Source organism: Schistocerca cancellata, chromosome 7 (assembly GCF_023864275.1).
Source record: "Schistocerca cancellata isolate TAMUIC-IGC-003103 chromosome 7, iqSchCanc2.1, whole genome shotgun sequence".
Classification (NCBI taxonomy): domain Eukaryota; kingdom Metazoa; phylum Arthropoda; class Insecta; order Orthoptera; family Acrididae; genus Schistocerca; species Schistocerca cancellata.
The window spans coordinates 340,631,072-340,657,590 of NC_064632.1; the positions used below are offsets into that span (position 1 = coordinate 340,631,072).

At 40.5% G+C, this 26,519-nt stretch overlaps 1 protein-coding gene across 2 annotated transcripts in view; it reads left to right on the top strand.

Annotated features, from left to right (window-relative positions):
- Window positions 1–26,519, top strand: part of LOC126091844 (vacuolar protein sorting-associated protein 35) — a 93,606-nt gene that overhangs the window by 63,462 nt on the left and 3,625 nt on the right. For both annotated transcript variants that reach the window (XM_049907100.1, XM_049907101.1), the window contains 5 exons: window positions 2,960–3,069; window positions 4,466–4,634; window positions 9,272–9,451; window positions 9,914–10,153; window positions 22,091–22,234. In XM_049907100.1, the coding sequence (XP_049763057.1) occupies window positions 2,960–3,069; window positions 4,466–4,634; window positions 9,272–9,451; window positions 9,914–10,153; window positions 22,091–22,234 (843 nt within the window). The remainder of the gene's footprint in view (window positions 1–2,959; window positions 3,070–4,465; window positions 4,635–9,271; window positions 9,452–9,913; window positions 10,154–22,090; window positions 22,235–26,519) is intronic.

Genomic DNA, 26,519 nt, shown 5'->3' on the forward strand with positions numbered 1-26,519 from the left:
CTTTGAAAAGTAGTTACACACTGACACAATGTTGCCTCTCTGTCGACACAATGTTGCCTCTCTGTCGACACAATGTTGCCTCTCTGTCGACACAATGTTGCCTCTGTCGACACAATGTTGCCTCTGTCGACACAATGTTGCCTCTGTCGACACAATGTTGCCTCTGTCGACACAATGTTGCCTCTCTGTCGACACAATGTGGCCTCTCTGTCCTGTCGACACAATGTGGCCTCTCTGTCCTGTCGACACAATGTGGCCTCTCTGTCCTGTCGACACAATGTGGCCTCTCTGTCCTGTCGACACAATGTGGCCTCTCTGTCCTGTCGACACAATGTGGCCTCTCTGTCCTGTCGACACAATGTGGCCTCTCTTTCGACACTTAGGGTATGCAGCATGCTTGTGTTGGACGAAGCAGTATGGGCAAGATGGAAGGGGGGCCATGCGGCTGCTCTTGCGACGGCTCTGTTGCTGCTGTTGCCATAATCGACTCTGCCCCATGCGATACTGAGTCGAGGTTTTATTGCTGCAGTGGTTTTCCTGTCATCCTGAACCCTTGCAGCGTGCCTAATAGGGGTTGACTGAGCAACTTCCAATATTTCCCCCCACGCAGCGATCTGGTCACCTGCAGACTGTGACACTTAAAAGGACTGCTACATTGAGCATATATGAAATCATTATATTCTCACATTGAAGTGCTTTTTCGTGGACTTCCCTACCTGAGGCCAGACAAATAACATCATCACGCACCTTGTGATCAGAGTAGGATTCGTGATGGATATTAGTGACAAATTTACAGCGATGGCTCAACCCGTGAAATTCTGCAGTGCAGGGTTTGAAAGATTGGTTCGGGCTTCTGACAATGGTAAAATTCTACTTGCATTGAGTGATATGCATTCTGTCACAGTAATAGGTTGAGAGACGCTTGCAAATTTCATCAAATAATAAGCTGGCTAGTCCTTGCAAGGGTACTTGGTGGCCCAACAACTGATAATGCACAGTGAAAGCCAGGAAAGAAAGGAAGGAAGGAAGAAAGCCCTACATAGGTTTGCATTGTGCACGCTAAAAAACAGGAAATGTTGACGGAACAGTGTCTTGTAGGCGTCCCAGTCTTCTGATTCATCATATGCAAGTGCTCTAACAGGAAAGTAACCTGCCATGAATACGCAGATGCTACTTGAGTGAGAGCAGTGGCTAGAGCCTGTAGTTGTTCCACGAAAGCGTGCTGCTGGGCAACGATATATTGGAGTATTTCTTCCATCGAGATGTTTGTCAGGTGACTTAGCACTGACACTAACTGGCGGAGAAAATGTATACCTCACTTGTCGCCAAGTTTGCTATAGCAAGAACAAAGACTTATCTATGGTGCATGTGCTTTATAGAGCAACATGTAAGATACAATAAAGGACAGGGTGTGCGTAGCACCAAATACATTGACTGGACAGCAGTAATGTAGGTTACAGAATAGGCAGAGTACTCGTTTGCGATATGCTTAAATAATACTGTTTTTTTGGCAGCTCACTAGAGTATACCAGGCGGCCAGGTGGCCTCTATTAGTGAGCCTGTGAACTGTACAGAAGCGCATCCTCTTTATCGCGCGCATTGTGAGTGAAGGTACATCAATGTGAAAATTCCTATTACATGTAAATATGCCAATCTTCATGATTAATAAGATGAGATAAAAATGGTACAGCTGTGTTCAGAGTGAATATCTGATTGGTTTGAAACATAGGAGCTGAGCTAAACAAGAAAGTGCCGTATCACTAATGTTTATGCTAGTTATGGACCAAATCATTAAATCCAATAACGAAAGTTATGGCAAACGTAATATCCTGGTACATGCAAATGATCTCATATGGAGAATATCTGAAGTATGATTACAAGAGTGACTGATTTCTTGAAAATAACTAGGTCTGAGAGTTTGGGCTTAAATTAATAAAAACTAAGAGAGTAGAAATGGTAGTCGGAAGAGAAGGAACAACTTCAAATACATTTTAGATGGAACTAGTTGGAATTGGCGCCCGTCTCCAGATATCTGGAGAGTGTTTTATCCATGAACAATATAGCAGGACAGGAAATACACAACAGGACACTAAAGGCATTGCAGTTCCACATCCAAGTGAGAAAGCTACTGTGGGATAGCAAAATACTAGCCAAATTAACCATATTCACAATTACTTTGTACCAATTGTGACCTGCGGATTTGGAAACGTGTACCCTCCTGTTGGTAAATTTGCAAGAAGACTAAGATAGACAGGTTGCAAAATGAAATAAATAGAAATGAATCTGTCATCAAAATGCCAATTACTGATATTATAGAAAGCCAACAGCCTTGCCGCAGTGGTAACTCCGGTTCCCTCAGATCACCAAAGCTAAGCGCTGTCTGGCTGGGCTAGCACTTGGGGTGACCACCTGGTCTGCCGAGCGCTGTTGGCAAGTGGGGTGCACACAGCCCTTGTGAGGCAAACTGAGTAGCTACTTGATTGAGAAGTAGCGATTCTGGTCTCGGAAACTGACGTACGGCCGGGCGAGCGGTGTGCTGACCACATGCCCCTCCATATCCACATCCAGTGATGCCTGTGGGCTGAGGGTGACACGGCAGCCAGTCGGTACCTTTGGGCTTTCATGGCCAGTGGAGGAGGGGTTTAGTTTAGATATTACAGAAAAGTGCTATGGTATGGTCACTGGTAAAAATGAAGAATGCAGTGATGCAACTTTAATGCAGAAGCACTGGGTAAAAGATCAAGAGGAAAAGCAAGGAAATGTTAGGTAGACACATCAGAATGAAAAAGTGGGAATGTGTTGTGGACCAAAAATTATGTAGCCAGAACAAGAAATAGCTGTAGCTTGTGCACCACACTGAGGCAACTGGAGTTGGAGGAAGTGATGAGGATAATGAAGGTGATTTTTCCACTTTTAATAAACTTCATGAAGTCATTTTTAATACTTGGTTGATTTCCAGGTGGATGCTGTATTAGCAATGATTTCGCCACTGGTCCAAGATCAGCCAGACCAGCCTGCAGCTGAAGATGACCCAGAGGACTTTGCAGAAGAACAAGGACTTCTTGGAAGGTGTGTAGAATGTCCCTGTGTCATATAATTTAAAACCAAAATTTGTGTTCGTGAATGAATCTTAATTACAGAGAACACAAATTTTGGATTAATGTTATTCAATGATGATGAATTTTGAGACTTAATTTTTTCCACATATTACAGAGCAAGGGGGTGCTAAGCAGCCAAGCTCAGAAAAAGTTTTCAACCAAGCAATTCTTTTCTGTAAAATGATTGGTTTTACTATATGTCACATCAATGGAAAGCATTGATTTGTTTACCATTACAAACAAAATTATTTTGCAAGCAGAATTTTATGTGCCCATTCGATAGGGTGGTCCACATTATTGTGGTTCGATATTAATTTTGTGTGTGTTAAAAGGGACAATAAAAAACGAATCGTGCTGACTGCTACCGCCAAGCATCCAGCACTACTGAGTCACTGCTGGATTGCTGTTTATTCTTCATATTTTACTGTCACAGTTAATACATATTGATAACACAAATGTCGAACTAGACTAATTTGGGAGCACTCTATCGAATGGTCACATAAAATTTCAATTTAAAAATAATTTTGTTTGTAATAGGTAATCAAACCGAAGCCTTGTTGTCACCGGGTATCACATAAATGATGTGATGAGCACTAATTGTTTGAGCTGACGCCCGCTACACAATGCAAAAACTAAATTGCAAATATCTGCCAAAACACCATAGAAAATACACCTGGTGACTTACAGGAGAGAGACCTTGTGTGTGTGTGTGTGTGTGTGTGTGTGTGTGTGTGTGTGTGTGTGTGTCGCCACTGAAGTATGGCTGTGTCACAGTGTGAAGGAGGGCATTTATCACCATTTAATGCTGTTCTCCATAAGCCATCTGGCTTGGCTGCTGGGGATTCGTAGAGGGGGATGACCAGAATGTATCAAAACTGGGCTAACTTCTGATGTGACACACACTTTAGTGTTGTGACATTATACTCTTTGGCTAATCGCAGATGACTTTCATTCTGATCTTTTTTCTTAACTCAATAGCCACCTTGCAAGCTGCACATCACTACCCATAAGGCAACCATATTTATTTCTGATTTTGAACTGTTATCTGATGTTATAGCTCCTGATTCATATGAGGATTCATATGAGCTGTTACAATCGGTGTAATCATATATAAATACTAATGCCCTGTAGTTACCTTCCAATTCCATGTTGAAAATCCTACTACTGAAATTTCCACAAAGAGTAACGTGTAAGGAAACCTCTGCAAAGATTGCAGTCATTTTATTTGAAGGTTAATTAAGGCATTTGTTTATTACTAACAAAGCATGAAGTTGTGATCTAATAGGTATATTTAGAGAGAGAGAGAAGTTATGTATTAATTGTGAACTGATTCAAAAATGTTCCAATGTATGTGTTGTGTTTGGCAGATTTATACACCACCTGCGTTCTGACACTCCTGATCAGCAGTACCTCATCCTAAGCACTGCACGGAAACACTTCGGAGCAGGTGGAAACAGAAGGATCAAGTACACTCTGCCACCAATAGTGTTTCAGGCTTACCAGCTCGCTTTTAAGTACAGGGCCATCAAGGACCAGGTGGGTTCTGACAGCAAAACTCTCATTTTAAAGAGAAATGTGAATGTGGTTATCAACAGGCTAAACTGATAGACTCCAAATATAATTAAACTATTACTTATCTTCCAAGTCCATAAATAACAAACTAAATAGCACCACCCCAGTGCTTCTTAACTTAGCTTTGCACAGTCATTTTCCAGGGCTAAATCTCCAGTTCTGCACCTGTCATTCACTTGAGGCAGGCAAGGAGATGAACCTTCGAGTGTTCTTTGCCACATTTGCAACCATTATCAGGTTCATGACACTACTGTTCTTAGCCAATTTAAGGCTTTCCACATACAATAGGACACCTTTTGGTCTGCAACCAAATATTTGAGTTCGTGGGTGCTTGTTGATTCTCTTTGCTTTGATCTTAAGATCATAAGATGAACAAACATCTCTGTTTTGCTGCAGTGTTGAGAGTTAATAGTATGCTTAATGAGTCATGTGGTAAGATCTCTGTCAATCCTAGTGAGTTGCTGAACTCCAAAGCTTGTGCTATTGTCATAAACACTATTTATTTCTGATGGAGGAAGTTCGACTTGTACTTGGAGATCAGGGAATAAAGGAGCTACACCACATACTGTTAGTCAGTTATATTTGATCTGGTAGTGAATATTTTTAATCTTTTCTGGCCATTGCATTTTCATAGTAGTTGTGATTATATAGTCAATGTTTGTACTGTTTCACGTTTAACAACTACAATGGATGTTGCACAATAGGAGCAGCTGCGGATAATGATTTTTAAGTAGGGGTTTGTCCTGTGAATTGAGCCTCTGCCGTTAAAATGTGGTTTCTTCAGCAGTACGCTTTACATTTCGGTAGAGATAACTTGTTTGAAGAAGCTCCTACAAGTTCGTTTAATGTATCCCCATGAAACTAGCAGAAAGACATCGTCTTTACAGTTTCACCTTTTCTTGTGGGACAGAATACTAGAAACAAAGTGTATGCTACAATAGTTGTCTTTGTAGGAACAATAAGCAACACTATTTGTTATATACATCATATGGTAAGAAAAAGTGGTCTGCTTTAAAAGTGTCACTAAGGGAAAATGCACCTAATAACTATATAAAATTTGAAGTGTGTATCAATTCTAATAACTATATAAAATTTGATGTATGTATCAATTCTAAACTAATATTATTAAATATTGGTTATTGCTGATAAGACACACACAAAAGTACACACGCTATTCTAGCTTTTGTCTTCCTCCCTCCTCTCTGAGGAAGAGTGTCATAGCTTAAAAATCTAGAATAGTGCCGTAACTTTTATTTTTAAAGATATCTGTCAGTAGTAGCCAGCAACTATGTCTGGTTTTAACTGTCTTGAGGAATCTTGTTTTTGACACTTAATATTTTTAAATTCAGGCATTTGCTGAGAAATTGTCCTGTGCACTGTTCTGGCTACAAGAACACACAGATAATAACAAACACTTTATTACTTCAAGTATATTAGTACAGAAAAAGAAAAAAATTGCCATGGAGTGGCTGCCCTATTAGTCCTAGTCACATCGGCTGAAGTACACATAAGACTGTGCGCAGAGTTGGCAGGCCCAACTCTATAAGTCACCAGCTCGATGCTAGTGTCTTGCCACATCTGTGACACACCATACAGCTGCGCGCCTGGAGATCACGGGTGTGGAATCGTACGTGGGTCACTACACCCATCCCCCTTTGGGGGCGGAGCATTGCTGATAACCCAGGTCAGGATTGGACAGCCGCAATGTATGGATGGTGCCCGCATCTGCAGAGGCCTCGGAGGCAAAAGGGGAGAGCAATTCCCGGCCATCAGGCAGCCTGGATAAGCTGCCCTCATTGGCAATGGTGCCCATTTGGGGCGAAAATGGATGTCATAGCGGTATTTGGAGAGGAACAGTGCCCACTGCTCCAACCTGTGGGCCACTTTATCAGGGACTTGAGCTGATGGATTGATTAACAAAACTAACATCTTGTGGCCCACAATGACTTGGAATTTGGTGCCACAGAATAATATGTGAAAATCAGTGACTGCATACAAAATGGCCAGAGCTTCTATCTCGCCCTGAGAGTAATTTACCTGTTGTTGACTGAGAGTTTTGGATGCGAACACCAGTGGCTGCTCAGAGCCATCGGCATTCCAATGGGCAAGGACAACCCCCAGTCGGTGCTGTAAGGAATCCTTCGCCAAAATAATGGTTTGCTAGGATCAGAAGTAGCTAGATTCAGTGCCGACCTGAGGCGGTCCTTCAGCATAGAAAAGGCCTGGTTGCACACCGGAGGTCATACAGAGGAAGCATGCTTGTGGAGAAGAAGGTAGAGAGGGCACACAATGATGGATGCCCCAGAAATGAACCAGTGCTAATAGGCAATTCCAAGAAATGACGATGGATTTGTCAGGTCCATAAAGACTTCTGTAGATTGTAACCAAGAGTCATGGCCCAGTGACCTTACAATCACTGCGAAGTTGCAGTTTACCCAAGGGTTTCATCATGATAACAACGGGGTGTGGCCCATTCACTAGAGGAAATAGGAATCACAACCCTGAGAGATGTCAGCCAGTCCAACTCTGCCTTGACTTGGACGTGAACAGCTATCAGAATCTGCCAAGCATGAAAAAATCTAGGGCAAGTGGACTGCTTTTTTAAAGTCTGTGGTGCACCCTAGGCCTTCCACAAAATATCCTGAAATTCAAAGCACAGAAATTCCAATGATTGATAGGGAACGTCAGCAGATACCAACTGTATGGAGTCCATGACTGAAAAGCCAAAGGTCTGAAAGGTATTATAAACAACAATAAAGGTAAAGGCCAAGTTACCAATCTATAGGTAACATTTTTTGAGCTGTGAACTGACCAAGTAGGGGATTTGCTGCTTACCATATCCAAGTAGGCAGCCATTTACCGGCGACAGCACAGGAGAGCCAAGGTCTGAATATGCTTGGGCATTAAGCAGGGAAACTGCCATGCTGGTGTTCACCTGCAGACACAGTTCTGAGAGAATCAAAACCTCAAGATAAAAAGCTTGTTGATGCCTGATTGAGAACCGGTCGTGACAATGACATTTTCTGGATATCCATGTTGTCTGATACTGCGTTCTGTGCTGTTGATTGGCAGACTACTGCAATGTGGCCTTTTTTCCTGCATGACAGACAGTCCAACACTGGTGACTCTGATCTATCATGTTGGGAGTAAAATGATGCACATGACGACAACAGGGAGCAGTGGCTGGAATGCTGTTTACATGCTGTGTGGAAGCTGGTGGATCGGCTGGCTTGCACACCTCATACAACTGGATAATGGGCAACACCTCGTCAAGGGAAACGTTTCCTAATTGGAGGGCCTATTGCCGGACTTACTTATCCAGAGCAGAGTGTTTCATATCATCTCAAATCACGTTGACTGCATACAGGTATTTTGACTCGGACATGACAAAATGGCACTTGCGACTAAGGCCATGGAGAATCGCCCAGGCACGATAAGACTGATGGGGCCATTTTTTGCATTGGTAAAATTTAACCTAGTACCCACAATGTGTGTGCAGTGGCAATAATATGAAGACAACAACAAGCATAAATTTTCAAACGACGACGACTAAACTTCCTGTAACAGCCGCAACACCTGATGCAAGGCAGCAAAAATCCAGGACAAGAACAGTGCAAGACATACATCCACGTTTGTCATTGTGAAAGGTGTGTAAATATTGTCATGGGCGGTGTTCGTATGCTTCCCAATCTTCTGCCACCTCACCTAACGGTGTGAACACTGGAGGAAAGGTAGCTGCTGACGAAGGGGAAGAGAGCAATGTCAGCACAACCTGTTACAGGACCATATGAAGTTCTATCTGTTTTTGCACCAGTGTTCGATGCAGAGCTTTCATTGTCACCACAAGAAAAATCTCACAACCAAATGAAAAAAGCAAAGGCACAATGTAACTTGTGCAAAATGATCCTACCCACCGTCAATGTGTTCTGGCTACAAGAATACACACATAATAAAGAACACAGGACATTATTACTTCAGGTATGTTAGTACAGTAAAAATACTCGCCACGGAGTTGCAGCCCTACTAGTCCAGGCCACATTGGCTAAAGTACACATCAGATGGTGAGTCTGGCTCTTTAAGCAGTTCCGTCAGCCGGTAGAGTGCACTACAGAGCAGCTGCATGCGCATCCAAGAGTGAGGGCCTCTGCCAGTACTGGCGTCTTGCGATTAGTATGGCATGCCGTACAGCTGTTCTTCTCGATCGTGGGTGTGGAATCTTACCCAGGTCACCACATCAGATTGGTTAAGTTTTTTATTATTAAGATGTAAGGTATCTCAAACTGGTTTTCATCATTTTACTTCCAGACTAACCAAATGAAGTATGTAAGTATTCATTTTGTATCACATATTCTGCTCCCCTCGCTGTTGTGTAACCTGAACGGGGGTAATTTTCTAACACTAAAATGCATTTCTGATATCATATTCCTATAGTATTTCTATCATTCAATACAAAAATTATGCTCACTGACTTAAAAGAGAAATTAAACAGAATACATATCACATGTGTAATATGTACTGTTTTCCTCTTATTGTATTACTGATGATGTGATTAGATAAGTATTTCAACTTAGTCCACTAAGAACAACACATTTCATTTGCAGGATGACATGTGGGAGAAGAAATGCCAAAAAATCTTCCAGTTCTGCCATCAGACTATCAGTGCTCTTATGAAAGCTGATTTGGCTGAGTTGCCACTAAGACTTTTCCTACAGGGAGCTTTGGCCGTTGGTCGTGTGGCTTTTGATAATCATGAAACAGTTGCATATGAATTTATGTCTCAGGTAACCAACTGCATAGTAATACAGTGACATATACATTTTATTGTGTGTGTAACCTCCATTGCTCAGTGTGAATCCAGTTGTTAACTTCAGCATCACCATAAAGAACAGACACAAATGTACTGTACATGTATTCAAAATGATCAGATGCTTCATTCATAACTTGTCAAGAAATATATCAAAGAAATATTCCTGTTTAGGGTTGTCCATTGGTTAATTCCATACAACCTTCATCTGTAGATATATTAAAACATGTTTTCATATGGTGCACCTCTGCTGACAGTGTTTAAATGCTTTGAACAAAGTACGGTGGTAATGCACTCACACACACACACACACACACACACTCACACACACACTCACACTCACACTCACACTCACACTCACACTCTCTCTCTCTCTCTCTCTCTCTCTCTCTCTCTCTCTCTCTCTCTCTCTGACTTTCACTTATGCTCTCTCTCATAGGCATTCTCACTGTATGAGGATGAAATCTCGGACAGCAAAGCCCAGTTGGCAGCTATAACACTGATTGTAGCAACTGTGGAGCAGACTTCCTGTTTTAGTGAAGAGAGCCATGAACCGTTACGGACACAGTGTGCACTTGCAGCTTCTAAACTGCTGAAGAAGCCAGACCAGTGTCGTGGTGTTGCCACGTGTGCGCACCTCTTTTGGTCTGGAAAGAGCCTCGCAACTGGTGGCAAGGAGGTAAGTACATGCCTTGCTTTGATGGCTTTGTTCCTTAAACACTAAGTGTAAACCACTATGAAACAGAATTGTTGTCACTGAAAATGGTACAGGCATTATAATTCTCCCATTAAGATTAATGAGGAATTTCTGTATTAGAAAAATTGTTTCTACTGAGGGACATAAAATTCAGAACTGTGTATAACTAGTTTTGCTGTCACAATATACACATCACATGATTCCAGAATAGTTCAGACCCTTTGCTCAAGTTGTGTGATTAGCTGCACACTATTATGGACAAGAACTCATTAAAAATGCAATCTAAGTGATTGGCATACTGCCTACATTTAATGTCAGATGCCAAATTACAGTTCTTTTGTGTTCTTGATAAAGCAGGTCATGATAAATCACTGGTAATGGTATTATTGATTCATCTATTGTTTATATTTTTTCTCTCCACATAGACATTGTGTCAAGTCACAGGCAGGCAAAATGAAAAAGACTGCTAAAATATCAAGCCACCATTTCAGGGTCACTATCTCCAGTGCCTGGAGGCAATGGCCATATGTCTGTGAGTTGTGAATGTGTGCGAGGGTGTGTTTTTTCCTATTTGGCGTGGGGGGGGCAGCACATAACCCAGAAGCCATAAAAAGTGCAGTAGCTTGAAAGACAGAATATCACTGCATGTGAAGGTGAACATTAGCCAATAGCGTGAAAGTATTGGTTGGATAAGGATCAAAAGACCGCAATGAACCAAGACCAAAGTACCAAAAGATATGACTCTCCCACAAAATTTCACTTTGACCTAGTACACAAGGATTTCTAGTACACAAGGATTTTATGATGACTGTATATGTTCATCAGACTGTCACACAGTGTGACATGGTTCATCAAAGTGAAGCAGTCTGTATGTGCCACTGTAATACATGTTTACTTTACAGCCATGACCTAAGTTTTTCTGTGATTCTTCACTTTCACTCTGTGTTAGTTGATCAAACAGTCCACTGTTGTCAGGTGCATTGTTGAACTGGCCTCAGGGGAATGCACAGCCAACTTGGAAAACTCTTCCCACTCCATATGAGGGTATAAGTTGATGTGGTGTGATGGCTGTGGCCACTTGGATGTAGGCTGCCTGGCTGCCATTTTGTGTTTGCTGAATGTCTTCATAATAAAGCCCAGTGTTGGTTCCCAAGCCTTTCTGTGACTATAGCCACATTCCAGGCCAGTAAGATTGTACCTGATGCATGCATTGGTGGCTCTTCAATTATGCTGTCCCAGTATTTAAGAGTTTATGCTAAAATCCGGATGTGTTTGTATTACATCATCTGATGTCTTTGACAAAAAGTGTGTTGTGACTGCCAACTGTGTAGGATACATTGGTATAGTGTGTCACTGGTGTTCTCAGCAACAGTCTTTGATTTTGTGCACTGTTTGCCCAGTATACATCTTGCCACATTGGCATGGAATCTGCTATACATAGCCTTCCATAAACAGACGTCATCTTTCATACTCCCCAGAAATACCAGTGTTTTATTAGGTGGGCAAAGGACAGTTTTTACTTTGTGCATTTTTAGTTGGATTCAAATTTTCCTGATAGTGTGCTGGTGTACAGTGTAAAGACTGTGGTCGCCTCCTCCTCCATAATGTAGTCCATTGCCACAGGTTTTACTATAGTGGTAGGGTACAGAATGTGCCTCATATGCTGTTACTTGTAAATGTTTTTCCAGAAGACCATTCTGAGGTATTCCAGTTCCTGGGGGAGACAGTGTGTAATTGAGATGGTGCACACATTGTGTACTGCACAGGGTGTTGGCAGTCTTCTGCATTTAGGTACAGGTCGGTGTGTATTTGCTTGCAGTATAAACTGTGGTTCACAGTGCCATTTGCTCTTCTCTTGACCTTGAGGTCCAGGAATGGTGGTCATACCTCTGCCTTAGTGCCCATACTGAACCTGATCTGGTATGCAGGGAGTCCCACTCTCACCTGTGGTTGCCATAATTTTTAATTATGCATTTACTGTATTTACGTACCTTCACTCCAGCACAGTAGATGCTCATTTAATGTATATTGGACAAGAAAACACTAGACTATTGCACTTATTAATAAATAACATGGCATTTCTACAGGGTTATTACAAATGATTGAAGCGATTTCACAGCTCTACAATAACCTTCTCATTTGAGATATTTTCACAATGCTTTGCACACACGTACAAAAACTCAAAAAGTTTTTTTAGGCATTCACAAATGTTCGGTATGTGCCCCTTTAGTGATTCGGCAGACATCAAGCTGATAATCAAGTTCCTCCCACACGCAGCGCAGCATTTCCCCATCAATGAGTTCGAAAGCATCGTTGATGCGAGCTCGCAGTTCTGGCACGTTTCTTGGTAGAGGTGGTTTAAACACTGAATCTTTCACATAACCCCACAGAAAGAAATCGCATGGGGTTAAGTCAGGAGAGCGTGGAGGCCATGACATGAATTGCTGATCATGATCTCCACCACGACCGATCCATCGGTTTTCCAATCTCCTGTTTAAGAAATGCCGAACATCATGATGGAAGTGCGGTGGAGCACCATCCTGTTGAAAGATGAAGTCGGCGCTGTCGGTCTCCAGTTAAGGCATGAGCCAATTTTCCAGCACGTCCAGATACACATGTCCTGTAACGTTTTTTTCGCATAAGAAAAAGGGGCCGTAAACTTTAAACTGTGAGATTGCACAAAACACGTTAACTTTTGGTGAATTGCGAATTTGCTGCACGAATGTGTGAGGATTCTCTACCGCCCAGATTCGCACATTGTGTCTGTTCACTTCACCATTAAGAAAAAATGTTGCTTCATCACTGAAAACAAGTTTCGCACTGAACGCATCCTCTTCCACGAGTTGTTGCAACCGCGCCGAAAATTCAAAGCGTTTGCCTTCGTCATCGGGTGTCAGGGCTTGTAGCAATTGTAAACGGTAAGGCTTCTGCTTTAGCCTTTTCCGTAAGATTTTCCATACCATCGGCTGTGGTACGTTTAGCTCCCTGCTTGCTTTATTCGTCGACTTCCGCAGGCTACGCGTGAAACTTGCCCGCACGCGTTCAACCGTTTCTTCGCTCACTGCAGGCCGACCCATTGATTTCCCCTTACAGAGGCATCCAGAAGCTTTAAACTGCGCATACCATCGCCGAACGGAGTTAGCAGTTGGTGGATCTTTGTTGAACTTCGTCCTGAAGTGTCGTTGCACTGTTATGACTGACTGATGTGAGTGCATTTCAAGCACGACATACGCTTTCTCGGCTCCTGTCGCCATTTTGTCTCACTGCGCTCTCGAGCGCTCTGGCGGCAGAAACCTTTCAATGAATGGAGCTACAGTGAATTTATGAAATTGCTTCAATCATTTGTAATAGCCCTGTATATTTTTACTTGAACTTTAAATCCATTTCTTACTGTATGTACATACATATTATTCCCATGTTTATTTGCATTACATTTCACTCTTTTTTGCCACATATCAAGTAGAGAAACTTGTTTTAATTTCCTGTTCAAAATTGTTTGTTCTACACAATTTTTTGCACCATACAATAGTTCCAATAAGTTGGAGAATTTGTGTTTGCTGCAAATTGCATAACATTGTTTATGCATGCAATGGCTTCTTCAGGCGTATTATTTTTCTATTGATATCATTTTGCTCCTCTTCTACTTCCTTTGTTTCATAATCATCCTCTGTGCTGCAAATTTCTATTAAATCTGTTGCTGAAGCTAATGTGAAGTGAGTTGACAGAGTCATCACTTCACATGTAATCATCTGCACTACATGAAATGTTTCACATTTTTATTAATTCAGCAATTGCTGCTGCATTTTCTTGAACTTTGATGGCCACAGAAGCGTCTTGTTCGTGACCCCCAAACCCCGCTTTGTTGACGCACTTGGCGACAGTTTGGGGTTTTATTTCCTTTACTACCAAGCCAATCCAATTTACTGCATCCAGGACAGAAACTGACTGTGCAAGAGTAAATGCGCTTTCACCTTCTTCAACACCAAGAATAAGAGAACACAACAGTAATCGCCTATGACACATGTAAATAACCCCCTGGTTGAACCTGAAGGGAACCAAATGAATTTCACATTTTATAATGTTACTATTGGGTGGCAGGTTGCATTGTTCAGGAGAAGGAGAACTTCGCAATTTCTTTTCTTTTCATTTTGGCATTGAAAGAGCCCAGCCATTCTTCCACAAGACCATCCACCCCTTTTTATTGCTTCGCATGTGACTGGAAGCTTACTGAGGTATACGTTTTTGAAACAATGCTGTTTTACCATCTTTACAGTCACCAGTGGCTTCTCCATTTCATGTAACATGTTTCTACACTGCAGTACAGTGAGTCTTTCCTTGTATATTTTTCTGCCGGTGCAATTTTACCTCAAACTGCTAGCGATTTTGAAGGTAGCTCATTATAAAACAGTCCCCTTTATTGGCATTGAACACACCTTTCAGATCATAACTAACAATTAAGTTACACTTGCCAATTAGAGCACAGTTTAACTGTACAAGGGCCACTCAATAAGTCATGCAACTTCCCCCCAGCTAGTTCCAGTTGAAAAACATAGAATTTGCTGTGGGACATTGTGGAACAGTACACAACCCCTAGAGTTTCATGAAGTTCACAATACGTGGCAATGCTATACGTAGCCTTCTAATGGAGATGCGTTCTAATCAGAGAGCTGTCATTGAGTTCATTTTGATAGAAAACTAGACCATTGCATACATTCGTAGGTGCTTGCAAAATGTCTTCAGAGACCTGGCAGTGAACAAAAGCACAGTGAGTCATTGGGTGAGGCGCCTCTCATCATCGCAACAAGGTCGTGCAAACCTGTAAAATCTGCTGTCAATGGTGGGGAACTTATTGATGCAGCAAGACATTAGCTCTGACGTCAACGAGTAGAATGGTATCATGTGAACATACCGGCCCTCCCAGTAAGGTGGCACGAGGCGGTCACATTGAACAAAGATTATGCTGTAAAATAGCCAAAAGAATGGGGAATAACAAGGTATATTGGAATACCGAGTAAAACCAAACTGCTTTCAGAAAAGAAATTTGTTGCTCATAGAAACCTATAATGGGACAGTCAAGTGAAATGCAACAGTTTGAAAAAAATTAAGTTAATAAACTGTTTGTTATTTCAAAAGTAATTGCCATAACTGTTAACACATTTATTCCTCTGTGAGATGAAATGGCCAGTTGAAAAAGTTTGCGGCTGCCTACAGAACTGTGATTGTACCCAGCCATGCACCTCTTTGTCCAAAGAAAATTGATGGCAGTGAATATCATAACTCAGGGCTCCAGAAAATATGGAAATTGGATGGGGAGAGATCAGGACTGTGTGGATTGGGTTTTGTGTAAGGGCTTCCCAGTGAAACTTCTGCAGTGTAATTCAAACAACAGGCACACCAGGTCCGGGAAAGTTATGATGACCTTTTCCTGTGAATGCAAGAGTGCGCTCTGCACATTGACTGTGTAGAACAAAATGCCACAATTAACGCACAGAGGTACATGGACACTTTGCAAAAAAATTATGAATGCCATCAAGTACAAAAGGCCCAGGAATGTTGAGGGATGGCACCATTCTGTTGCAGGATAATACCCACCTAAAAGTTGCCAAGCTTACAGTGCAGAAGTTTTGCTCAAAAACCTTAACACATCCTCCATACAGTCAAGATCTCTACACATGTGATTTCCACATTTTTGGAGCCCTGAAGAAAGGCATTCGTAGGCACTGATTTCTGGGTACAATCAGGGTTCTCTACGAAACCACAAACATTGTAGTGACAGTTGTCTCTGATAATGGGATAAATGTATTAATATTTAAGGTGATAACTTGTGAAATAATAAGCAATTTACTTACTTTTTACCCAACTATCTATTTTCATCTGACTTGCCCCCATATACTTGCTTTTTCATTTCTCATCGTGGATCTAATGGCAACAAATACAACTGATGTCTTTGAGTATGTCCATATTGAAACTGTTACCAGTGACCATGACACGGTTATGGCAACAATGATTACCAGAGTACAAAGGACAACCCAAACAAACAGTAAACTAGATAAAAAATCGGTAGTGTCGTATCTCAATAAGAAACTTGAAACTTTCAGCACAGGTCAGGAGGCTATAGAGGAACTCTGGCTCAAGTTTAAAAGAATAGTTGACCATGCATTCGATAGATGCATACCCAGTAGAACAGTTCATAATGGAAGGGAACCTCCATGCTATATAGTTACTGTAAAGAAGCTTCTAAAGAAACAGATTACTGCATAATAGATCTAAAACAAAACGTTAGGGCTTTAGATAGAGATATGCTGAATGAAACATGTTTGGCTGTCAAGAGAGCAATACGTGATGCCTTCAATGACTGCCGTAGCAGAATATTGTCAAGTGATCCTTCGCAGAACCCAAAGAAATTCTGGTCATATGTAAAGGCTGTCAGTAGCACTAAAGTTAGTGTTCAGTCCCTAAAGCATGAGACAGGAACTAAAATTTTGGATAGAGTGTCATCGTCTGATATAGAAGTAAGTTAGAGTGTGCCCCAGGGAAGTGTGTTGGGACCCTTGCTTTTCATGTTGTATATTAATGACCTTGCAGACAATATTAATAGTAATTCACACTTTTTGGAGATGAGTTATCTGTAATGAAGTACTGTCTGACAGAAGCTGCATAAATTTTCAGTCAGATCTTAAGAAGCTTTCAAAGTGGTGCAAAGATTGGCAACTTGCTTTAAATGTTGAGAAATGAAAAATTGTTCACAAATCAAAACAAACTGTAGTATCCTATGACTAAAATATCAGTGAGTTACAGTTGGAATTGGCCAACTCGTACAAATACCTGGGTGTACTACTTCATAGGGATATGCAATGGAATGATCATGTAGGCTTAGTGGTAGACTTCGATTTACTGTTAGAATAGTGTGTAAGTGCAGTCAGTCTACAGTGGATATTGCTTTAAAATCACTTGTGTGACCCATTCTACAATATTGCTCAGATGTGTAGACCTGTAGAAAAAAGGACAAGTGGGGGATATTGAACATATACTGAGAAAGGTGGCACAAATGATCACAGGTTGATATGACATGTGGGAGAGAGTCACAGTAATCAGGCTCTTGAAGGTAATGTAAACTATCCCGAGAAAGTCTACTAACAAAGTTTCAAGAACTGACTGTAAATGATTACTCTACATTCACTCACATAGAGATCATGAGGACATGATTAGAATAATTACAGCATGCGCAGAGGCATTAAAACAATAATTCTTCCCATGCTCCATGTGTGAATGGAATGGCTGTGCAAGTTGTGGTGGTTTGCAGAGTATGGATGTGGATGTAGAAGATCAATGCCAGGAACACCAGCAGCACACTCAGCTGATGTATCCCAACAAGTTGGCAGTCACAGAGCACTGTTTGTCCAAGATTCGTGCAGCAGAAAACACACACACACACACACACACACACACACACACACCAGGATTTGAACATAAACTTTGAAATACTAGGCAGCATGATTATAGAGACCATTGCAGTATGCACCACAGACAATCTTGTCAACTGAGAATGCAGGTAAAGTCTCAGCAAGGCTTGGCAACCAGCACTTGGTCTGATTAAGAAAACACTCAGCAGACATAAGGAACTGGCAGCCACAGTGGATGAGGTGCCGACATGAGCTGGCAGCCACGGCAGGTGGGGTGCCCACTTGCATGCTGCCGCAGCCACAATGCCCTGTCAGTGCGTGCTCATGGGCAAACAGTGTGATCCACAAGGGGATAGTACAATAGTCAGTCTTCTGCCCCCACGGGATCATTTCGTCAGAACACCTGACAATGGCCACATGTCTGATCACTGAAATAGTGTATCTGCTGGACACTGTTAACTGGCAGTACACACATGAACTGTTAAATCTAGTTTAATGATGTGGAATTTAAGTGCATACATAACTTGATTGGCATGCATGTATCAAAATCACTTACCAACCCCAACAAATGTGACCAGCAAAACATACCTACTTGACTTCATCGCATGTTTAAAGTTCTAGCAATTCCCACTGCAGTGCAGCACGTTTCCTTTTACCGCCCTGCCAATGTCCAGCAATGTTCATTTGTATAGCTAAAAGCTGTAGTAGAAAATACTAGACCACTACTGTCTACTGCAGGTCGCAACATACATAGAATTGTCCGGTAAATGGGATGTGGCCAGCTACTGAAATAAAAGTTTTAACTCGGCAATGTAAATTTTTCAGGTGTATTTTTACGATAAAGATCACAGTTAATACTGCCAAGTCTGTACTAAGTGTCTACACAATGTAAAGCTTCCATGCACACCACAATCACACACGTAGCCAGTTTATGGTATTTACACCCGTTACCAAAGTTAATAGAGTTCACTAGATCGTTTAGTTATGAAAATGCTCGCTCAAATGTTGTGCACTCTGCTCTACACGTAATACCTGTTCCAGTCTTAGATCGCACAACACGCCACACGGTTTTAACTAACAGTCAAAAGCAATAATTTTGATATTCCATCAGAAATTCCACGTGACTTTCACTATACCGTTCACTTAAATACGCTTTATACTGCTTCGCGAACTCGTAATTAGCATTTTTCCGCGATATACAGTACTTTCGTCGGAGCTGCTTTCAATGAGATGTTACTAGTTTGAACCCTCAGCCCCAACTTTTCCTAGATCACACCAAAGGCTTTGTTCCCAGCATAGATTGGCGCGAGCCTGCATTTTTCTGATTGGCTGATATCACAAACAGCAATCAGGTTGTAGTATTATACCGCGCTAACCTGTGCTTTGCTTCAATGACCAATCATAGTAAAACAATTCTTTCTATGGCAATTGCTAAATAAATAAATTTAGGAAAGTATCAAATATAAAATTACTCTTTCCGAAATTACCGGTTAATTTGTGTTCTACTCAGGATTTATTAGTACCATAAACTGACTGCACATTTAATTATAGTAAATTCCCTGTATAGTTTAGCTGGTACTTCATGAACAAACAAAACAATTTTCATTTACTTCTGTTCTTCTTCACTCATACAACACACACACAAACTGCTAATTACTACACATATAAAACAATTATAATTATGCAAATACATTAAATATTAGTCAGACATAACTATACAACATTGCTTTAACTACGGCTGCTATCACTGTCCGTCAACTAATGACCTCTGCCGCCTACTAATACAACTACATGCAGCTCTGTAACTCAGGTCCATGTCAGCTGGTGACATCTGTCGATGACTCATACCTATAACGGTATCGTCCTAACAAGTGACAGGAGCGATGCGAAGGCGCTATGCCTCACCACCTATGAATTAGTGCATGGACTAGGTTCAACTTCCCTCCTCCTTAATATTTCTATTTATCCATTGATGTATATCAAACCATGAGTCTGTCTCAAATCTCATAAACAGAGTAAGTGAATTTGTAGAAATCAGTATTCGTGCCTATATAAGCTGCACTCAACAATTTCTGTATTATTATGGCCCCTGCAATTTAAATATTTCCAACAATCAGTTTTCTATAGTTATTCTTCTGCATTCCACGTCTTTGCAAGGACTCTCTCATTAAACTGATCGATTCAATGCACACGTTTGTAATTGTCACCAGTATTTTCTTTTTTCCCCCTTCTTGTCATTTCTCACATTTATATCTCCATTTTCTTAATCAGTGCCATCCTTGACTGCAGTTTTACGACTGTGTGGTATAAAGACAACAAAATTCACAGGTGGAACTGTTTCTAATTTTTCTTCAGAAATTCTCATTACAAACCACCACCTGTTTCTATACACACACTTTTTCCCTGGATATTCACAAAAATACTCCCTTACTTCATGTTATTTTGCCACCATTTCACTAATTAAGAGTTCCTGGTTTGAGAATTTCATTTGTCTTCTGTAACTAACTGACGGTTCGGTTACGTCAAACCAGCTAGCAGCCTCAAAAACTTCAGATTCACCTCTAATTTAGATTATTTTGACATGTCACCCCCACTATACCTGCCCTGTCAGTAGGGATGAAATGTCATTGGAACTATCAAAATGCAACCAATGACCTTGAAGGTTATAGACGTGACATTAATATCACTCATTTTCAGTTATTTTTCCATGTCACCACTTTGCCACCCCCACATCTTTTGGTGTTAGGCATGTCATAAACTGAATGTTTCTCAACATATTGACATGTGTACAAAATTCAGTTGAAAGTGCCCCATGCATGTCACAATTTATGCTTTAAATGCCAGCTGGCCCATCCCACCCTCATCCAATACCCCTACCTAACTGTGTAGACAATTTGTCATCAGGATCATTATGCAAGTTTTATGGATGCAACACTAATACTTACAGTTTCTCAAATGAGATTTTCACTCTGCAGCGGAGTGTACGCTGATATGAAACTTCCTGGCAGATTAAAACTGTGTGCCCGACCGAGACTCGAACTCGGGACCTTTGCCTTTCGCGGCAAGTTTCACCACAGTTTCTGTTTGTTTTTATATTATACTCTATCCACACCATCACAAATGTCATGAGAATGATTGCTAAACAGCCCAGTGACCTGAGAAGTTGTGGATTTATTACTAATATCAGTTATTTTCAAATTTCATCCACTATCCTTCCCTACCCACATCTCCTATGAGTCCTGCCCTCCCTCCTACAACTACAACAACAACAACAACAACAACAACAACAACAACCACCCCCCCCCCCCCCCCCCCATAATTTGTTTCTGAATGTTTTTGCATTTCACCTGCTTCACATGCACCACGGCATCCCACCCCTAAGAGCACTGAGACATCTTACCATAACAATTTATTTTCCATTTCATAAGTCAAAGTTTAATGTTAGTTGTTCCAGACACCCCAGAATTTTGCCTACATATTACTACATTCCCACTCCCCCCCCCCCCCCCCTCCATCTTCACAAATAGGTGTGTATTACCTACATGGTAACTGTCTCCTGTTATTAAGTCGCATGTTTACCAACTTCAGTTGAAACTGTTCCAAATGTTACAGAGGTAATGTTAGAATACTAGCTGCACACACACACACACACACACACACACACACACACACACACACACACTGGGATAATGTCTGAACTTCAAGGGGGCCATGTAATTGATGGACTACCTCTCCCCATCGAGAGCAAACCTCCAGTTTCCCCGAAGCTGCTTGTCCTATTTCTTGATTGCCATATAAATGTGAACATTGCCAGTTGGTTGCAACCAGTACTTGTGCCAAGGATTGTGTCCATGTAATAGATGTTACCTCTGCAAGAGAAAGCACACAGAACACCTGCTGCTGTGGAGTTTACATGACTACTGACGCGCTTATGTGAAGCAAAGTAGTTACATGTGCAGCCAGTATCAACTGCCGCAAGCAAACACAGAAAACAAACAAACTGCCAATGAATCTCAATTACATTTGAAGTGATTACATTTTATATTATTGTATGTTTAATGCAGGCACCCTATATAATCTATTTGGAACCATTAGTGCCTTCCTTATGGAGGGAAAAAAGTAAAGGCAGTTCACTCAGACCCTAGAATGAGACACACCTACCCCCTGTGAGGACAAAGGAAGGCAAAGATCTTTGTATTAAGATACACAAACTAGCCAAACAATTCTATCCCATAATTTTGTAATTTTCTCAAGTGAATCTGTCTGTGTGTGTGTGTGTGTGTGTGTGTGTGTGTGTGTGTGTGTGTGTGTGTGTGTGTGTCAACACTTTGTTCATGATGGCAATGTAATTTCATACATGTCATAAAAAATGTTGCCCTAAGAACAAAGCTGGAGAACTAGCTCACTTTTGAAAATAATTGGGAAAGGAATTTGGATTGTGCTTGCCACAGAAAAAAATCTAGATATTTTCTTATAATTTTCCTGTAATTCAGCTAAAATAACTCTTTACTTTCAGATTCATGATGAAAGGCGTGTTTTGGAATGCCTGAAGAAAGGTGTTCGGATCAGCAGTCAGTGCATGGATCCATTGGTTCAGATGCAGCTCTTTGTTGAATTGCTCAATCATTACATATACTTCTATGAGAAGGGATGTGAACAGGTACCAACATAAAAATTCTCAAATAATATTTTGACATATAATCTTGTACTGCCAGATTAGAATTTTTATTTTTAAGTATTATACCTTTGTGGCCCTCCTTGTGCATACGTTCAGCAAGGAAAAACAGTGAAACCATTGGGGGAGGGGGGTTAGGACATACAGAGAAGTAATACCGGTACCAAGCAAGTTTCTATCATAAACTGACTTGTCACGAATGAATATCACACACATATGTCAAAGACAGCAATCTGTACCAAGTACAGGGTTGCAGCAGTTATGTCACAAATCTCAACCAGTTTTCTTTCAATAAGACACTTATGAAAAGGTCTTGAAAGCTATCGGTACAATCTACAAAGTGTGTTGGTGAAAGTAACAGGTTCAGTGAGACTACCATTGAACTTGGTGCATTGTTTCTCAAGTTGCTGTAACCAAGTTAAACAACAGGTTTGAGCTGAGCATTGGGACATTTCTGTGTTACTGATTACAGGCAAACTTAATGACCCCATTAGCCATAGCAATTTGCTCATTTATTGTGTCAGTTGAGTTTTATTTTACAGTTGTCTCAGAAAGAATGTGTGTTGCAAATGTAATTTTATAGTACAGTGGAATCTTAATGCACATTTTTGAAGGGATGCCAGATGTTGAATGTCATAAGTGACAGAACATACTTCTGAAAAATATCTAATTTGTAATGATTTGATTTTTTCGACTGTGAGAATGCAGAATTAAAGGTCCCATAATTGAGGATATGAGCTAACTCAAAAAATTATAATTCAGAATACACCTTTCTGAAATATGTTCGGAAAATCACACCCAGAAATTCTCATAATTACACATTAGTATGCAAGGAACAAAAATCTGAAAGCACTGGCTAAATCCATGTTGGACACACAAATGTCTGCCATCAACCAACTGAAATGCAGGGAAGTCATGTAACATGAGAGCGTAGCCTCTAGAGTCCAGAATACAAACCTGGAATGTGATGTTTATATTTATTCATGAAGTGGCGACGAGTTTACGCCAATGTTACTAGATACGTATAACTAAGTTATGGTGAGTAACATATCCACACAGTTTTTTTTCTTCGACAAGTGAAGTGACTGAATATAATTTAAACATTAGTATAACAAATCTAATAAAGGACCCTGCCTAGGCTCTACCATGAACAATACAAATGAGCAGCTTCAAAAGGGCACATTCTTCAAGCAGCTGACACTCATTCCTAATCCTGGGAAGAGGTTAATGTAATATTTTCCCAGCACAAGGGACTAGTGCCAGTTGGCTGAAGAATGTTACCGTTTTAAAATACAGTATTCATTTGCATCAGCACTTGCAGCTCTTAGGTAAGGATCTTTTTGAGAATGGTTTTACTAAAATTTTAAAGCTACTATCAGTCACTATACCAGTCACAGAAAAAACTTTTAAGAATAGACACATAACGCCATACCCTTATTATACATATTTTGAAACAACAATTTAAACATGTTCCAACTTCATTAATAAAGTTAAATATCATGTTACCAGGCAGGTTTGCACTCTGTAGGCTAGAGGCGAGTTTCTTGTGTCATATGACTAGTGCATTCCAGTTGGTGGCAGAAATATACAAATCTGACATATTGGATTCAGCAAAAGTCGCCATATTTTCTAAATTTATGCTTCTTTATTCTAATGTGTTCATTTAGCATCATAGTTACATTAGTAAATCTCTACTGGTATTTGAATAGGGGTTGCCATTTAAAACAAACTATCGGTATATTGTACATCTTACAGTACATAGTCCTGTCGTGACAAAGGTTTGAAGAACATATCAATAGTTGACTGTATCTTTTGTCCTAATTTTAATATTGTATTGTCACTCTTAGTTAATATAGTCATCACTTCTGTTGACTTCAGAACTTGGCATGTAATGCCTAATTAAGTCCATTGCTTCAGTAGCTTTCGATATAGTGTAGAAACTGGCAATGTTTCTGGTTCTTCCACATATTCACTTTCTTGTTGTTTCTCTGCCATCTGTTTCTGCAAGACTTAATCAGTTATCATGGACTGACAGGTGGCCACACCTTTGTCACAATCAACATATGCATCAAAACTAAGGTAATCAGTGTTTGTTTTGTTGTTGCCCCATTATTTGCTGTCACTGTTCAGCAGCAATTACTTCATTTTCTGGCGTGATGTCTTCTGTAAGTACCAAATGAAAGCCAGCCTTTTTGAAACAACTTGAGATTGTGCTCTATTGTACAGAATCCCATGTCTTACAAAATGCATAGTGTCCAAGATCATTACCTTTCTCATTGTAGTATGAAGACAGGCCAAATTCCTGTGTACATAAATCATCTTGTATTTTTGTTTGTCATTTTATACTGCCATGGTCGAGTGTCTGAAGGTGACTCGTACAGTTAGGAGGAAAAAAACTCTACATTTATATTACACAGGTACAACATACCTTGGGGATGCACTGCACACTAATCAGTAAAAAGAATGATTTCCTTATTTCCAACACCCAGCCTTGCATGCATGAATAGTTCGAATGTAGTTGTCTTTAATATGAAAGCATGGGTAAATGTATAGTTACATGGAAATGTCCACACAGTTTTACACATTGTGCACTCTTCACCTTTCCAATTAGTGGCACCAGCTTTTATGTTCCACTTTCATTACAACATGATAAGACTGTTTCTCTTTACTAAATTTTCCCCTGTGACATTTCTCGCCTCTGAACTCTATTTATTTTTGTCAGGCAGAAAGTGACAAAAAAACCCATTTAATCTGAATTAAAAACATCATTGGGACTGTACCTTTCAATGATTGATGTGGAAGATTAGTTTTCCATGACTGAACAGTGTATTTACACTTCAAGCCTCACACAAAACACATTTAAAAGGTAAATTGTGTCAGTTCTTCAAACTCTCGATCCAACCATTGGATGCTTTGAAATCTGTGAGTCCCAGATTTTGTGCCAGATATATTGCTGTAGCATGAACCTCAGTACCATCAGTCGAAATACTCAAAGCATGAGCTTGTTTTATCCAATTCAGTAGCACATTTTCCAGTTCTGGAAACTGCCATCGTACACTCGTGTTTGTTAGCCATTTCCTCCTTCCAAACATATTGCGTCAATCATTTTTTGTTTGCTCAGTAAAAGTCTTGTGCAATATCAACATGCTTCACATGAAGAGAATTTTTTGTCACTTCCTAAATAATGTTGCACTTTCCTTCAGTTAACTATCTCACTGTCTTTCTGTCCATGATGTCGGTACAGAAAAGAATCACAGGCTGATAGTCAAATGCTAAATATGAACAAAGAACACCAGTGACTGAGTTACATGTTAATAAATAGTTTCTTGTTTGGCCTCTACAACTTGCCCCTGCCTCCAGCCGGTACTTGTTGGTAGTAGTGGAAGTCATTCTATTGTCATCCTATACAAACTACTTCCTTACGCCACTACTAGTACTACTACACCAAACACCAAAACTGTAAGACACACAAAGTTGCCGGCACTGAATATGCTGTCTCTCCCCACACATTTCTTCACCCCTCAGCTGCAAATGTCCACTTCCAAACTCTCTGCGGAAAAAGTTGCAACAGCCAAACAGGACCAATACCACCAAATTTTAATGTGCTAAGTGGGGAGAGAGAATTTATAAACAAGATATTTTGATGTGTGTTTAATTCAATTGGGACTGGGTCTTCCAAAAATGAAAATACTATGAGGAAGGGATGTGCTAACAAGATTCCACTGTATAATCATAAGTAAACCCCCACCCAAAAAAAGGAAAAAAAGTCTGAAATTTTTTTGTGGGTCTAGAATACTTTTACTTCCATTGGCCAGGGGTGAAGGAATGAGAGTTTATCGGGACCTCTCTATTGCAATACAGCTGAACCAAATCATTAATAAATTATTTTACTATGCACAATGCTTATGAGGTCTATGCAGAAAATAACTGAACATTTTGAACTGCATGCCAATAGAGATACTTAGTGATATGCAGTTGGCAACACTACCTTGCACATTACCTGTTTTATAACAATGTGTTATTATCTCATTTAGTTTTCTTGATATCATTATTTGAGTGCATCATTTTGTGTGTTCGTGGAGTTGTTTCAAATGTGTGATTTTCTGGAGCAATGGTGCAACATAAAATTTTGCATCAAACTGGGGAAAACTACTACAGAAATATTACATCTTCTGAAATAAGCTTGTGGAGATGGTGATCTATGTTGCATGCAATTGTGCAAATGAGTTTCAAGATCTAAAAGCCGCCAATTAAAGATGATCCTCGAGCA